We start from the raw sequence: 16449 nt of genomic DNA, 5'->3' as shown, positions 1-16449 counted from the left end.
TATATAAGGCACGCATTTGGATCAATGTTCACCTAAGAACCAGCATTCTGTCTGCACTTGTTTTTCATCGTCGTGCTCAGTCACCAAGGTGACGCTCTCATGGCAGGAATCACACTCTCGCCGCCCGCTGTGTTGTACACCTCGCTCTGCATCCTCGTCGTCACCGTGCTCCTCAAGCTGAGATCCTTGTTTAGCAGCCACGCCGCTGGCCTGAACCTGCCTCCCGGGCCATGGCCGCTGCCGGTCATCGGGAACATGCACTGCCGCACCACGCCATGCGCAGGCTGGCGCAGAGGTACGGCCCCGTCATGCTCCTCCGCCTGGGGCACGTCCCCACGGTGGTGGTCTCCTCCCCCGAGGCGGCGAGGGAGGTCTTGAAGACCCACGACGCCATCCTCGCCAACCGGCCGCTCTACGCGACCATGGGCATCTTCACCTACGGCGGCCGGGACATCGCCTTCGCGCCCTGCCGCAGCCGCCACTGGAAGGAGCTCCGGCGGCTCTGCGTCACGGAGCTGCTGGGCCCCAAGCCCGTGCTCTCCTTCCGCCCCATCCGGGAGGAAGAGGCGGCGAGCCTGGTCCGGGCCGTCGCGGCGGCGTCGCCGGCCGCCGTGAACGTCAGCGAGAGGGTCAAGGTCCTGACGAACGACATCCTGATGAGGTGCGCCGTCGGCGACAGGTGCCCGATGAGGGACGAGTACATCCCGGAGCTGGAAGCGGCGCTCGAGCTCATGGCCGGGTTCAACCTCATCGACCTCTTCCCGGCGTCGTGGCTCGCCCGGACGCTCGGCGCCGGCTCCCTGCGCGCCGCGAGGGAGGTGCACGACAGGCTCCACCGCATCACGCACGCCATCATCGAGTACCATGAGAGCAGGGGGGTGGGTGTCGCCGGCGCCGCCACTGATGACGGCGCCGGAAACAGCCGTCGGGAGGACATTCTTGACATGCTGCTCCGGTTCCAGAAAGATGGTGGCTTGGGGATCACCCTCACAACAGAAGTTCTCAGCGGGGTCTTGTTCGTAAGTAGTCGCTTGTCACTCACCTCTAATTTGGATCCATGATCAATTGATCATGGTCATGGCACATTTCTATTTCGTCAGGATGTCTTCTCTGCCGGCTCGGAGACCACGGCAACGACGATCATCTGGGCCATGTCAGAGCTCGTTAGGAGCACGCGCGCCATGGAGCGAGCACAATCTGAAGTCCGGCGAGTTCTCCAAGGCAAAACAAGGCTTGCCGAGGCGGACATCCAAGGGCGGCTCCCCTACCTGCAGATGGTGATCAAGGAGACGCTCAGGTTACACCCTCCCGCGCCACTAATTCTCCCAAGGTTTTGTGGCGAATCGGTTAAGGTCTTGGGCTTTGACATACCTGCGGGCACCACGGTGTTTGTCAATGTGTGGGCGCTTGGTAGAGACGGAACGCTATGGGCCGATGCAGATGAGTTCAAACCTGAAAGGTTCGAGGATGAAGAAACGGTCGATTTCAGTGGCGCAGATTTTAGGTTCCTTCCTGCCGGCGCCGGTCGAAGGATGTGCCCTGGTGTGATGTTTGGGTTGGCTAACATTGAGATAGGACTTGCAAGTCTCCTCTACCACTTCGATTGGAAGTTGCCCGGCGGAGCAAACCCCAGCGAGGTTGATATGGATGAATCATATGGGATCACGGCGCGGCGCAGAACTGATCTCTTGTTGGAAGCTACTCCATATGTTCCCCATGGATCAGAATCTTCTTAGTGTTCATGATTGAGTTGGTTCCCATTCTGTACATACATCTTGTGCATTTTGAATATGTGATTGGTTTTGGTTTGTCACACACACATGTATAGTTTTATCATATAGCGTGCTGGTTCACAAGAGACTCTTTTTAAACTGTAAAATACCTCCATTATTATATTCTAGTGATCGTTGTAAAAAGATGCCATCTCCCTCGATCTTAGTATATACTGTATGCTTGACATGATTTAGTTTGCTTGAATTTTATTATTAATGGAATTCTTCCTTCTGAATTGGAAATTTAGCCATCGACATCCTGACACCCAATTAAAAGAATAGCAATCCATGGTTTATTAAGAATTTGAAGCCACGTTGAAAACAAGACATGTTGCTGAAGAGAAATTATCAGGTGCACAAAAAAGGTTCATAAAAACATTCACAAACTCAATTTGTCACCAAGCTCATATTTAGAAAAATCAAAATAACTATCCTAGCCTACTTTATTAGTGTTTTACAGCCAAATTTAACTTGGTATACTCTAAGGTAGTGGATTGTTGGTAGAAAATCGCCGAGATCAGGAATATGATAGTGCAAGCAACATAGAGTTTAGACAGGTTCGGGCCGTATATTGCGTAATACTCTACATTATATATGGTGGTTTGTTTTGACTGACATTGTAGATGATTTTAAGGGGGTTCCTCCCCGCCCTTATTTATTTTGGGGGATAGTGTTACATGGAAAACTAGTATGATACGAGCCTAGAAAATCTCCCCGGACTCTATCCGAGTAGTTTTCTTCTGTATCGACTAGTCATACTCTCATACGAGTACTTTACATGATTTTAAGGTATGAGACATGCCTCATCCCTTATAGCGTACATATTTGTGCCATGTAAACTATCCTGTGGCCACAAATCTGGCATATCTCACATTATTTATTTTCTCCGGCTCAAGTCAGAGTTCACTTCAATTTGCCTTCAGTGAACCCAATCTAAATTTGATCATGTTTATAGCAAAACCATCAACATCCACAATATTAATCAGTTTTTATTAAATTAATAGTTAGACAGTGAATCTAAATTTGATCATGTTTATAGCAAAACCATCAACATCTACAATATTAATCAGTTTTATTAAATTAACAGTTAGACAGTGCACCCATTTGATACTATATACATGCGGTCGCAACTTTTTGTAAATTTGGTCGATGTTAAATTTTTTGATCTGGGAAAATTTTGATTTACAACCGAGGGAATAAGGGTCTGTTTAGTTCATTTTGCAAAAAAAATTTGCAAAGAAATATTGGTCATTTGAAGTACTAAATGAAGTTTATTTGCAAAAAAAATTTCATAGATGGGTTGTAAATCGCGAGACGAATCTAATGATGCTAATTAATTTATGTTTAATCAATAATTAGCGGATGATTACTGTAGCATCACTGTTGCAAACCATGAATTAAGTAGGCTCATTAGATTCGTCTCGCGATTTACAGCTCATCCATGCAAAAATTTTATAAATAGACTTCATTTAGTACTTCAAATTAGCAAAATTCCGTTGCAAAATAATGCGTTTACGGCGTTTTTGCGTTTACATGTAAATAATGCGTTCTTATCACGCCAATGAAAATATGCTGCCACGCATCACGATCCATAGCACGATCGATAGATAGATCCGGCCACAACATGCACGCACGCATGAACACGATGTTGACAACACCCTGGCCAGATCATCGCAAGTCCCAATCAGGGACACTGGCATCGTGTCAGTCCAGCCTGGGGTCCAGCCAGGGGGCAAGCAGGCGGCTGCAGGATTACACTAGGGGAGGGGAGGGCAGTTTGGGCAATTCGCGGCGCGGCGTTAACGGGGGAGGGCGTGGACGGCGGAACGGAGCCGACGGGGCGCGTGCGCGTATAAATCCCGGTAAAATTCCCCGGCGCGAGGCCTCAAATCGCTCCCTGCCTCCGGTCGCCCTCCCCACCCCCCTGCCTGCCTAATCTCTCCGGCCAGCCCGCCGCCGTTCGTCCGCTCGCGCGCGCCCGCCCGCCCGCCGCTCGGAGAGAGAAGACCGGAGACCATGGCGGACCAGCTCACCGACGACCAGATCGCCGAGTTCAAGGAGGCCTTCAGCCTCTTCGACAAGGACGGCGACGGTAAGCCAAGACACGCCCCCCACTTCTTCGACCAGCTCCTCCGTCGTTGTAGCTCCCATCGCCGGTGATCCGCCGTGCTTATAGGCTCGTAGTCGTAGCTGCTGAAGAAGACTTTTGTCTGGTGTCCGTGTTCCGTTAGAGAAACCCGTGGATTCCGCTTCCGTGTTCGTCGCCTGGGTGCAGAATGTTGAAAGGATTCCGTGTTGCGCATGTGCGCCTGGAATTTTACCGCGCCCTGAGCATCCGGTAGCGAGATTCTACCGAGCGGCGACGCGCGACCAAAACATGGTGTGATGCGGCGGCACGCCTGCGCTGCGCGGCCGCGTGTGGGTCGAGAGATCTCGTGCGATTCATGAAAATCAGGCTGCGAAAAGCGCTGCTGGGATCTGGATCGATGCGGTTGCTGGTGGCCTCGTCTCGGATCCAGATGTGGCGAAGCAGTTAGGCTTTAGATCCGGGACCTTGCTGTGGACCGAGTCAGGCTGGGTTCCTTTTATTTGTAGGCGGTAGGTAGCCTTCGTCCAGATCGGTCGGTTATGTTGGGGCATTGTTTGGTCATGATGACAGGTAGGGGGCACATGAGACTTGTATACCATTTTTTTTTTTTGAACAAAAAGACTTGTATACCATTTGAATGCACACTGCTTCACTTTTGACTGACATTATGTGTTTTGTATCTGAGGCCTGTGGGCTGGGAATTTTTCATAAGGCAGAATTAACCATGGAAGGATTTCCCCCCTCGGGTTAGTGGTGTGGTTGGGGGGCTCATAGTTTCAAGGATCTGAAAGCAGTGGAGAGAAATGTTCAGATTTTGTATAGAGCTGATAGTGGCATTGGGCCTGCTTAGATTTTGATTCTGTCCTGTGTTGCTTAATGTTTTGAGTTCATGGTTATAATTCTTGTTTTACTGAGACATGATTATGGTATCACCATGTTTTTGGCGTGATAATTGGTAGTACCCAGCTTATAGGTACGAAGTATGCTTGAAGAACCCCATTTTGTTAGGATTTGTGTTTTAATATCAAGAAAATCTTGTTTACTTTAGTCAAAGGCCAATTTGCCGCTTTGCCGGCCCTAGGGAGGTAACCATAAATTATATCTCAGGGGGTATCAAATTCAGTACTTGCTTTGGAACTACCTCCCAAGGTTGGATCTGGACAAATGGTTTGCTGAATGCTGACCGTCGACCTTCTAGACCATTTGCTACATCTATGCAGTGTCGTCCTTTTTCTGAATGATATGTTTATTTCTTCTGGCATGCTTGCTTAATGTCTGCTTTAATTGTGTTGTTGATTTTAGCAAACAAGATAGTGAGGCTGTTTAATAATTGACTTATCCTGCTATGTAAGTGCTATATAAATTGATCTGAAACTGTTCTCTGCTGTGCATTGGACAGGTTGCATCACAACCAAGGAGCTGGGAACTGTCATGCGCTCCTTGGGTCAGAACCCAACCGAAGCTGAGCTCCAGGACATGATCAACGAGGTTGACGCTGATGGCAACGGCACCATCGACTTCCCCGAGTTCCTCAACCTCATGGCCCGCAAAATGAAGGACACCGACTCCGAGGAGGAGCTCAAGGAGGCGTTCAGGGTGTTCGACAAGGACCAGAACGGCTTCATCTCCGCCGCGGAGCTCCGCCACGTGATGACCAACCTCGGCGAGAAGCTGACCGACGAGGAGGTGGACGAAATGATCCGCGAGGCGGATGTCGACGGTGACGGCCAGATCAACTACGAGGAGTTCGTCAAGGTGATGATGGCCAAGTGAGGCCGTGTTTGATGGTATACTACCCCCCGCCTGAAGGAGGAAACCGTGCATTGCGTATTAGTAAGCCATGCGGCTCATGTTTCCTTCATCTTCCCCTGAAGAAAATCGTACTAGCTGTAGCTGCTGAACATTTGAGTCCCTCTGCTGCCACCCCTGCCTCTGCCTGCCCCAGTGTGTCGTCGAACGAACCTCTTGCTTCCTGTGTGAATCTGTACGGCTTTGCTTGTTCTGGACCCTGATTGCGGTTGAATCCAGTTTGTAGTTCTATTTGTTCATCGGTGGAATCTGCGCGTCTCCTTCGGTGCCAGGGAACAGGCAGTTGCTTTCCATGTATCTCGAGTCGTGGTCGTGTTGTCAGGATGGTGCCTTGTGTTGTCCAGACACCACGCCGGCCACACCCGTCATCCTGGCTGTGTTGATTGCTCGCTTTGGTCGATCGACGAGCCCGGCTGCCGGAGGTCGCCGCGTTTTGCTTGAACTGCTTTTAGCCCAAAGCCAGCCGGCAGCACATGATGGGTTGGGCTCGCAAGGGAGGGAGAGCTCAAGGATTATTGATAGATTGAAACAAGCGGCGGTTGGGGCGGCCGTCGTTGACTGCGATTTCCCTCCGCCGGGCCACTTTATGCTTCAGAGCGACGTACAGTAATAGGTAAACTAACTACTCTCGAAAATTCGCCATTGTTACAGCAGATTTTCAGACTTCAGTTTTACTTTTACCTCAGCTGCAATTCCTCCATCATAAATTTTAAGGGCTGCTAGCACTGAGGATCATACACACCGCACAAAAACCAGGACACAGGCTAACTGTGTTCACCTCATTCATCTAGAAGTAATGTTTATTCTGAAGTAACACACCATAGAACAAACTGAAGGGGGCTAAGTTTGAAGCCTTGAACTAACAATTGGTACTCCCTTACACCATCTGATGTACCTCATCAATACCTCATTACTACAGCACTACGACAGCCAGCCTTGACTGTGCTTCCCATCCCATCCAACTTCCAGACCATAAAATGAACTAACGCGCCAGTAAGCCCATCCGCAACGGCCTTGAAGACGGTTGTTTCATCGGAGCTTACTCGCCATCAACCAATGGACCAAAGAACTTGGCTTGCAAAAACCGACTCTGCAATGGACACCGGTCATCCGAAAGAGAAGCTATGTACAAGGAAAGGCCAGCGCCGGGCCTGTGGAAGTTTTAGGAGGCCGCTTCATGCCGCCGCGCTGTTGCCCTCGACCTCCCCGTCGCACTTCCACACAACATCCTTCAGTTGGGTCGACAGACTTCTGTAGAACTGTTGTACAGCACGGTTAATTTGGGTACTAACTCAACGCCCCAGCTTAACAGCTTTAAGAGAACCACAGAGAGAATTGCTCGAGACTAGTACCTTTTGGAACTCCAGAGTATCCCCCTTTGCTTTCTTGAGCTCAACCACGTGAAGAGACGGGGCTATTTGAAAAACCTGAAGTTTGCCATCCAAAAATAAGGTCTGAATTAAATTTTCAAAAAAGTCTGAATTTGTGATTTGTCTTCCATTTTCAAACTGTTTTGTAAACGTGGTCTTTTCACTTACCTCAGTTGCAACATTTAGATTGCCTTTTCTACCTGCTTTTGGGTTCTCCATCCTCATCTGAAAACAAGAAACACAAAAACCTTTCAGGACTTATGTATGGAAAAGATGGCAGTAAGAGTTGAAAGCAGTGAGAAGTATTTATCTATATCTGTAATCAACAGGAATACCTTGTATTTTTTCTTCTGAATGTCAAATCCAAGTGGTTTTGCAGCCTCTTCTATCTTTGTGATTATTTCCTTAGGAGGACATTGTGAGGTGAATCTTGTCTCTCTTTTATACTCCTGTCAATTGTTTTACAGTAGGATCATTATAAATTTGAAGTTTCCAAAAGATAGTTGAATTAACAAGAATGTAATAAAATATTGAAACATAACATTGACCATGTAACAAGACAGCAGAATCATATCTGACCTTCTTTGCCTCAAACAAATTCTCCAGATTCAGTGCCTGGTTTAGTGAAATCAGTTCAAATGCATTCATTGTGGTCGGCTGATCTTCAGTTTCCTCTTTCACATGCCGGTCCTGGTAAACAAATAAATTATGCACAGTCACTCAATTAATTCCTTCCACAAAAGGCTTAATATTTATTGGTCCATTTGACTCACTTCTGAGTCTCCAAAAGCAGCATCGACGTCATCCAAACTAGTTTGATATTTCTCGTCAAAAACAGGAGGCTTGTATCCCTTTTTGAACCAAGGATCTTCCAGTATCTGAGCAATGGTGATCCGCTGGTGAGCATCAAAAAGCAACAAAAATAAACGTAAGTTGAGATTCAAGGAATATTATCAACAATTGAAATAATGATTACAAGACTCAGTTAACAAAATGGTTCAATGATCTGCAGGAGTGGGGGGGGGGATAACATTCCAAGCGTTTTGGTTAGCTGATTATGACCCGTTTCAACAACTATGCACCTATGCTCAAAAGTAATATGATACTTACAGTTGTAGGATTGGGATCAAGAATTCTGGTAATCAGGTTCTTAGCTCCTGGCGAAAACCAAGAGGGACATGTAAACTGAGCTTCAGAGATCTGTGATCGCAAAAGGGAGTATTAAAACATAGTAAAAAAACAACAGCATCTTGGTTCTGTTTTTATTGTCTATTTTCCATCCATTTTACCTTTTTGTATAAGGCAATGATGTTTTCATCCTCGAAAGGTAAATAACCAGCAAGAAGAACAAAGAGGATTACTCCACAAGACCAAATATCAGCAGTTGCGCCATCATAGCCTCCATCCTCAATCACCTACAAAGACACAATAGAAATACTGTTTAGACAAACTTGTTTAATACTGTGTAATCAAAACATGAATTTTGTATGATAAGCAAAAAAAATTACCTCAGGAGCAACATAGTTGGGAGTTCCACATGTAGTATGAAGCAGACCATCAGCCTATAAAGCAAAAAATTAACAACAATATTAGAGTGTAAGAAATGAGATACAGCAAAAAGGGGAACACGATGAAACAATTATTGAGAATTTATCATAACTAATATATTCGAATGGTACCTTCAATTGCTCAGTTAAAGCACTTAAACCGAAGTCAGATACTTTGAGATTTCCAGCAGCATCAAGCAGCAAATTCTCTAACTGCAAATACAGGTTAAGCATATATCTCATTTTTCTTGACTTCGGTGCCCATAATTTATTATTGAAGAATATGCGAAGGAAAATAAGGTTCACCTTCAAGTCTCTGTGGTACACTCCCCTACTGTGGCAATAATCAACTGCATTGATTAGTTGCTGAAAATATTTCCGTGCTTCGTCCTCCTTCAACCTTCCATTAGTGGCCTGATCATGAAGTTGTTGTGTAACAGCAAATTGAATTAATCAAAAACATGATTGTGTAACTCGTGTCATTAGTCTCATGTGAGACAAAGGCATTTCAAATGAATGATATAGTGTCACTTACAATGATTTCAAAAAGCTCTCCACCAGTAACATATTCCAGAACAATGAAAATTCTTGCTTTACTTCCCATCACCTGAGGTAGAAGGCATAATTGCAGCCAAATAGTGTCATATTATAGGCATGAAAATTGAAAAAACATATTTCCAGCATAAACACAAACATATTCCGAGAAAGATGCAGTGATACATCATGAAGTGTTGATACTTTTTGGGATCTTACCTCAAACAGTCGAACAACATTAGGATGCTTGACTAACTTCATAGTACAAATTTCACGCTTAATCTGCATTAAATTCAGGATAGTATCAGCACAAAGATGCATAGTACATACTAGTGAGAATCTGCTTAAAAAATGCATACACGAAGAATCATTCCCGAGGACCATATTAAACAATACTTTATGTTTTCACTTGAATTGTTCTGGCTTTTAAGTTATTTGTTCGGGAACTGTATGTTATAAGTAAAATGAATAGTGAAGTTAATTAAAGAAAAACTGAGGACATGGAGATCCAATAGGGGGCTCAAGAAATCAGGAAAACATATACTGAAGTGTACAAACTGAAGACATTGTATTCAATTTGCACAAAGTTTGCAACTGGAAACAGCACAAGGCACCAGGAGAACATACTGAGTTGGTAGTATGACTTCAACTGGAAGACCACCATGTGGATATATCTCGATGGCATGCAAACATGTAGATATAGAATCATTTCTTAACTGGAGTTTCATCTTCCTATGCTCCCATGCTGACACGGCAACGTCCAAGGAAGAAAATTCATTATCCGGGTTGTTCCTTTTGATACAGAGATTTTAGAGTTATCTTTTGATACAAAAATATAAGTGATGACAGTGAATTTGACAAAGGAAACCACATGTTGCATCTTTGACTGTCAGGAACGTTGCTAAGACTGACTGTTTGGCAGACTGAACGTCTTACCATCTAGGAAAGTCATATACGGCTTATATAGGGAGCATAAGACTTTTAATCTCGGTATTTATAATTAATTGAAGTTTGATCCATGAATCATGATATGGACAGACAAAAGATATGACAAGAAACTAGTGCTTGGTCTTAGAAAGGAATTGCCTGATACTGACCTGCTCAACCAATCTGTGCCTCTGAACCTTCTCCTTGTCAAGAATTTTGATAGCAACAGGATCCCCATTTTCAGTGTTCTTCGCGAACCGGACCTTTGCGAAGGTTCCTTCCCCAATAGTGCGTCCGAGCTCATACTTCCCAACACGGCGCTTCACCTTTGGTGACAGTGCAGCTCTCTTAGCCCTATACATCTTACAACAAACGTAGGTTCCTTTGAACCTTCGAGCTGTTATTCAAACACCTGCAATGTTCAGTAAACCAATCCTAGAATTAGTACCTTCAAAAATTAGCTATTCTAATACACAAGTGACAAGCTCTGGTGAGAAAAAGGTGGCAAAAACACGAGCTGAAGAGGGAAACGAGAAGCTATGTGGACGCACTTCTAAGTTCAGTCCAGAGTTCTGTCTTGACTGAATTTTATGGCAAAATTTGGAGAAAAGTGAGACAACAGAACACGCTCTGGTGCTATATCATCTTCCTCGAAGGAAGCACTAAGCTTTACTCAAAAGTACGCCCTGGATACTCACTTATTTATTTCACATGAGCATAGAGGGCTAGTGCTCAACAGACAACTCTGAAGGACATGACCAGAGGGTGAAAAAAATATCGAAAAGATTAAACGGCAGGTGGGGCATTGATCCAAATGAACTCAGGAAGTTGGAACGCAAACATCGGGGTGGCCTTTAAATAAACAACAAAATAAAAACTGACGGGAAATGAATGGCATGCAAAATTTACAAAGCGTAACGGTTCTCGAGTTGTCTACATATGTTTTTTTTTCAAGAGGAAGCTCCCAAAAAGGAGAAGGGAAAGTGCGCAGCCTTCTGTAAATCCTAAATTTTGTCACTGAAACATTACCCACCTCCTGCTCCAAACGATAAAAAATGACCAGACAGCTCCAAACCAGAGAATGATTTGATCCGGCCATCCGGGTTTGACCAATATAAAAAGAGGGTAAGACAAGCGCCTGCAACCAGTAGGTGCAATGCGGCACAAAGAAGCCTACGAATGGCTCAGACTTTTGCAGTAAAGCATTGATACTCTGAAAAGCATGGAGGCAACAGAAGTGGCATCATTTGTGCAGGCGCACGCCGCTTGCTGATTGGCACGGATCATTCAGAGCAAAACCCGAAAATTCATACCAAAAGGCACTTTACAGGCGTGTGAGTATTGCTGAAACAAATCAAGAGAAAGAGGAAAAGATGTTGGCGCAGAGCGAAAGGTCACGGACGGATGAGCCGGAAACGCAAACGCCAAGGCCGGCAAAGGGAAATGCACGTATTTCAGGTGAGAGGACAACCGAAAATGCCACAGCAAGCGGCCTTGCAATTTACAGGAAGCATCATCATGCCGAAGCCTAATCTTTGGCCCCCGAAACCTCCCGTCTCAGAATCACAGCTCAAAAGACAACCGAAATGCAAAATTCTTGCAGCGCAAAGCCACACAAGAAACAGATTCGGGGCTGAGGCACCGCAGCTCACCTTCCAGTTCCAGCGCCGAGCGCGGGACGACCAGCGGCTCGAAAGAACTCGAGGAGAAGAGCGAAGCGAAGGCGAGTTCTAGGCTGAGAGTTGGGAGAAGGATGTTACGCCGGGGGAGAAACGAGAGGGGTGTGGTATGGTGCTATAAAGCGTTGCCCCCTGTGGCCCTGTGGCAACGGAACGGTTCCTCCGTACTGCAGAGCGGCTCGGTGCCGCTGACCGGCTGGCCCCACTGCACTGGGGGCCACGGGTCAGTGGGATGAGTCCCCTGCAGTGCAGAGGAGGAGGCTCGTCCGTGACAACCGGCCATGAGTAGGGGGGGTCTCCGGGGGCTCGGCACCAAAAGTTTGTTTGATTGCAGTCGCCACTTCACTGGCCCTTTTCAGGCATCCCAAGGGTTGCAACTTGCCAGGTTGCGTCGCATCTTGTGTCTTTTGGGTCACTGCTATTCCTTTTTTTTCTGATGGAAAAATGGAGGAAAAAGAATCTTACAGCCGAATCTGTGCTGAGATTTGCACCCCCGGCGGTAATCGACTAATCGTCACTTTGACAGCAAGTACAGGGTCTATGTTCCTCGACCTCATTTGTTATCTCAGTTGAAGTCGTCACTTACAATGTTAATGATCCACCTGTTTAGTGTGGAGACTGTACTATATTCCAGCTGGCCGTACTGTTCACCTGTGGGCTGGTGCCTTGCGCACGTCTACTCATAAAAAAGAATAGCAAAACGAGCTCTTGTCGCGGGAACCGATTTTAATTTTATTTATTTTCTGAGAGCAGGCCAGCAAAAAAGGACCGAATGACAGAACCAAACAGCAGCATATTGCCAACAAATCCGCTGGCCACTCGCCGCTCTTTTCTTTTCTTTTCTTTCTTTTTTTGATAAGTACGGCATTGGTATTGGTTGTTTGGGCTGTTGGCGGAGCACAGAGGAAGCAAAGCTGCAGTCACACAACCACCAAAAATGTTGAGAAATTGTGACGTTCCTTTTTCCTGCAAATGCTCAAGAGGGCCACCGGCGTACCTGCGCGCCTACGCCCTGCTCCGTGCTCGGTCGGTTTTGGGCGCGCAGGGGCAACAGGGGGGACGAGCAGAAAACTGATGAGCGGCACATGATGACGCTGGAGGCCAATTGATTGGATATTTCGATCGGGTTGGAGGAGGAGGAGGCTTGTTTTGGTAAAGATTGCGCTACCAGCAGGCCAAATGCTATTGCTAACTAACATCCAGTGTCTTAGTTTCCTTACAAGGGAAAAAAGATTCTTCGGTGCAGGAGTTTGCACATGGAGACCGGAGGAATTCCAAGAAGAAGCAAGTAGATCTTTTCATGGTCTATTATCTGTGGAGGAGATAGATAATTCTAGGGCATAAACGAAAAACCACAGAGAATAATCTGCCTGCCTGGAGTAGAGATGTAAGCTGCTGCAGCAAATCAAAAGATCCTTGTGCACAGTAAAGAAAAAAAGGAAAACAGAAACCGGCAGGACGGATAACCACAGAACCCGGTGGAACCCTACACGCGCAATGCGTACGTACACCGATCGCATCAGCGCCGTTCATCGCGTGAGATGCCTCGGCATCGCCATCCGAGGATACCGCTTCGGACCGCGGCCACGTGGGGGGTTTGGGTGCCCGCGGCGCTTTTGTTCCGTCCCGGTCCCGGCTGCAAAAGATGGCCCGCTACCGCGGCGCCGGTTCGGTACGTGACCAGCCGGCCATTGCCCATTGGTGAGCTGAGGACAGCAATGACCATCCGTGCAAGCAAGAATTCCAGGGTTTCTTTCTTTAAGCTGCTGATCTGAGGAATGGCTCAACCACGCGACCGATAAAAAAATCGGACCGCGATATTCCGTTACGGGCGCAAATGGCGCCTTAATTTTAATTAATTCCCGTCGCTGTCGTGTCCACGACGTTCTGCGCCCTGTTAGAATGCATCTGTTCGGCAGGCTGGAGCAGGAGGTTGGAGCTGAAGTGGTGTGAGAGAAAAATATTGCCTAACTGACGGCTAGAGACTGGTGCTGGAGCGGTGTGAGAGGGAAATACTTTAGGACTGGAGGCTAGTACACCAGCCGAACAGGCTGATAAGCCGCTCTCTCACCGATGCGCTCTCCAGCGCTCCTCATGAACGTCCACTGACATATAGGCCTAGAAGCTTCACGTGGGCCCTATGGCCGAACAGCCAGCGACACAACTGCCGTCGCGTGTACACAAGCGTCAGGTGCCCGATCCTTCCCACCTCCATCTCCAGCCCAGCCCAGCCCAGCCCAGCCTAGCTGGACAGCCAACCGAACGGCGCCCTGGAAGCTGGACAAGTGTAAGAGTTGTTAGCGCATCTGACCTCGCAACTTTGCTTGTGCTACTGGTAGTTTAGTACCGGTTGAATAACCCTAAGCATGCCTATCATTATACATGCATACAAAAACCTTGCTGACGGAGTTGATGGTCTCGATGGCAATGTATGGAGAAGCCATACAGGATTATTTCTCGAAGCGCCGCGAGCCACGAGTCCGGCCGAGTCGGCTGGAGCCACGTCAGACAGTCCCGTCCGGGGGGATGAGCGCTAGGAAGCTTCCTCGCAGCTGCGCGCGGGAGGGCCGGCGAAAGCGACACCGGGGCCGCCTGCTTCTCCTTCCGTTTGCCAAATCCGACGAGAGAATTTGGACCGGATGTTTCGTAGGCGAATGGTCGCTGTTGTTGCAGCTGGTGTTTCACTCATTTACTGTAATACTATTTCTTACGTTTCGGGGATGAATGGTTTGGCTTGCGTCTTTCATGTTTACCGTGGAGAAATATCAGGCAGTGCTTGCTTCCTTAGCCGCCTCGCCGGCCAGCATCGCTCGGTCTACCACAGATGAGATCCTGGCGATCGCATCGGATTTGAAAAGCGAGTGGTAGATGCTCGCGGTGATGTAAAATGTGTGCGGTCGCAGAGGCTGCAAATAACTCTTTTATTTTTATTTTCTTTTCTGAAAAAAAGTAGATGCTCACGTTGAGACGTTTACAGGCGAGCGATCTGGTCCTTGGCGCGTCCTCGCAGCAGTCCTGATGCAACTTGTCGTCAAGATTTTTTTTTTTTCCGTAGCAGCTCGGCGCCGGCGCGGGTAAATGGAAGCGTGGTGGCCTCTCGGAGTCAGCCTACCCGTTGTAGGCGGACAAGCCATTCACGCCGTGCAGGACATTGCCAAACACGGCGCAGGCAGGCAGGCGCGCCGGGGCCGGCCCCGCTGCCGGGCCACGCACATTGCCAAACACCCCTGCAATGGCACGTCAGCTCGCCGGCCACGTCCTGGGCAAGCGGCGGCGGTCGCGGTAACACTAGTACAGGCGCGCGCGGAGATCAGGAGAAGCGGCCGGCGCCAGTTGTTTTCCGTCGCGCCAGCCAGCCCGTATTTGCGGTAACCAACAGCGGCTGTGCCTGGCCGAACCCCGGGCCCAGCCAGACAGCCGGCCCGGGCCGCTGTCCTGTAGCCGCACCACCACCACCACCAACCAGGACGTCGCGGGGGCCGCGGCGCGGCGCACGCACGTCGCGCTCGGCGGGATCCGGGGGCGGGGATGCAATGCGACATGCGAGCCGGGGGGGCGACGAAGCTTCCCGGCAGCTTCGTCGGGGGCCAGACACGGGAGTGGGGGCCGGCTCAACAGGAAAGCGGGCAGGCAGCGGGGCCCACGGGGCCGTGGGGGGAAAGGGAATACGACACGCGGCGCCACCCGACGATGCCTATCCGGCTGGGGCTCGTATCGCCCACGCACTCTCACATCGTCCGAGCCGTGCCATCCCTATCTACAGCTAGCTCCTCGGGCTCCCGGCGGGCGTGGCTTGGCTGCTGTAGCATGTAGCCTGTATTGCCGAGGTTTCCGTGCTCCCGCAGGGCTACAAGCGGACGCGCCGCTGTGCCGGCGCCCGGTGCGTGTGCCGGTACGGGCTGAGGTCAGAAAGGTCGGCCGGGTGGCGGCGTGCCGACTGCGGAGCACAGAGTGCAGAGCTAAGCTTTCCGGTCCGGGTCATACGTCCGGCGCGCTATCATGATAGGCTCTGCCGCCGTGCCGGGCTGCGCGACCGGTACAAAGTCAGAGTAGAATTCGCGTTTGAGTTTGAGTTTTGGGCGCCTCGATCGCACGGGACACGGGAGCCTTTTCGCGACCACGATGATACTACTACTACTAGTACATAATATAGCTAGTAGTACGACCACTACATTGTACTGTGCGACGCAGACGTGGCCGACTGCCCTCCGCGCGCGTCCTTTTTCCACGTACGTACGCTGTAGCACGTGCGGTAAGACCACAAGAGCGCTAGAGCCTAGAGAGAGGCACCTCCGTAGATCAGCCACGCCGTACGATTCATCTCCACCAGGCCGTTGCAAGAACGTCATACTACTGCATGTTGCAAGAACAAAAAGGTGCTGGACTTTTCCTTGGTTTTTTTTCCTGCCAATTGATGACATGATGAGCAGTCTTCCTTTTACCCCCCACATCTTGTTGGTGGTAAGATGTCCCAGGCTGGCAGGCTCTCACACTAAACAACTACTACCTCGGACTCTCGAGTAAAAATCAACGTATTACATATTTTAGTCTCTTTTGTAGAAGAAATAAAAGAGTAAATAAAGACTACCTCGTGGCCCTCGTGTTCCCTGCTCCACGGGGTTAGATGCACGTAAAAAAGTGATGGGCGATGATGCCAGGTTGTGGAATGAGGGAATCAGACATTAGTGGTGCGCAGCTGACATTCTTCATGCATGCACGTCT

General features: G+C 48.6%; 2 protein-coding genes and 1 pseudogene across 7 annotated transcripts; 2 read left to right on the top strand and 1 right to left on the bottom strand.

Annotated features, from left to right (window-relative positions):
• The first annotated feature begins 38 nt into the window (after positions 1–38).
• Positions 39–1923, top strand: LOC120648818 (annotated as a pseudogene).
• Positions 1924–3556: 1633 nt separating this feature from the next.
• Positions 3557–5911, top strand: LOC120652559 (calmodulin-1). Its single transcript, XM_039930418.1, has 2 exons — positions 3557–3864; positions 5261–5911. Exons 1-2 carry the CDS (start codon positions 3789–3791, stop codon positions 5632–5634), a joined length of 450 nt encoding a protein of 149 aa, XP_039786352.1. The 5' UTR covers positions 3557–3788; the 3' UTR covers positions 5635–5911.
• A 507-nt stretch (positions 5912–6418) lies between these two features.
• Positions 6419–11874, bottom strand: LOC120652558 (CBL-interacting protein kinase 31). Of its 6 annotated transcripts, none has more exons than XM_039930416.1 (16): positions 11701–11822; positions 10219–10460; positions 9749–9913; positions 9341–9403; positions 9123–9194; positions 8894–9001; positions 8720–8800; positions 8549–8602; positions 8330–8455; positions 8151–8240; positions 7814–7936; positions 7620–7730; positions 7376–7489; positions 7209–7265; positions 7023–7097; positions 6419–6929 (listed from the first exon to the last, which is right to left on the bottom strand). In XM_039930416.1, the coding sequence occupies exons 4-16, from the start codon at positions 9380–9382 to the stop codon at positions 6846–6848; spliced, it is 1137 nt and encodes a 378-aa protein (XP_039786350.1). In that variant the 5' UTR covers positions 9383–9403; positions 9749–9913; positions 10219–10460; positions 11701–11822; the 3' UTR covers positions 6419–6845. The 6 variants fall into 6 exon arrangements, with proteins under 6 accessions (XP_039786350.1, XP_039786351.1, XP_039786347.1 ...); XM_039930417.1 differs by having other exon boundaries at positions 9749–9866; XM_039930413.1 differs by lacking the exon at positions 9749–9913 and having other exon boundaries at positions 11701–11874.
• Between the last annotated feature and the right edge of the window lie 4575 nt (positions 11875–16449).

The sequence above is a fragment of the Panicum virgatum genome, chromosome 9K, assembly GCF_016808335.1.
Source record: "Panicum virgatum strain AP13 chromosome 9K, P.virgatum_v5, whole genome shotgun sequence".
In the NCBI taxonomy this organism is placed as follows: domain Eukaryota; kingdom Viridiplantae; phylum Streptophyta; class Magnoliopsida; order Poales; family Poaceae; genus Panicum; species Panicum virgatum.
Note: the sequence above shows the minus strand (reverse complement) of the source record. Positions and strands in the feature narration are given on the sequence as shown.

What these genes read in the sequence shown, in the direction of transcription:
- LOC120652559 (XM_039930418.1), top strand. Translation starts at nt 3,789, where the DNA reads ATGGCGGACCAGCTCACCGACGACCAGATCGCCGAGTTCAAGGAGGCC. An exon ending in CTTCGACAAGGACGGCGACG is followed by an intron (nt 3,865 to 5,260) that starts GTAAGCCAAGAC and finishes TGCATTGGACAG; the next exon opens with GTTGCATCACAACCAAGGAG.
- LOC120652558 (XM_039930412.1), bottom strand. Translation starts at nt 10,410, where the DNA reads ATGTATAGGGCTAAGAGAGCTGCACTGTCACCAAAGGTGAAGCGCCGT. An exon ending in ATTTGTTTGAGGCAAAGAAG is followed by an intron (nt 7,490 to 7,619) that starts GTCAGATATGAT and finishes AACAATTGACAG; the next exon opens with GAGTATAAAAGAGAGACAAG. An exon ending in TTCAGAAGAAAAAATACAAG is followed by an intron (nt 7,266 to 7,375) that starts GTATTCCTGTTG and finishes TCTTGTTTTCAG; the next exon opens with ATGAGGATGGAGAACCCAAA.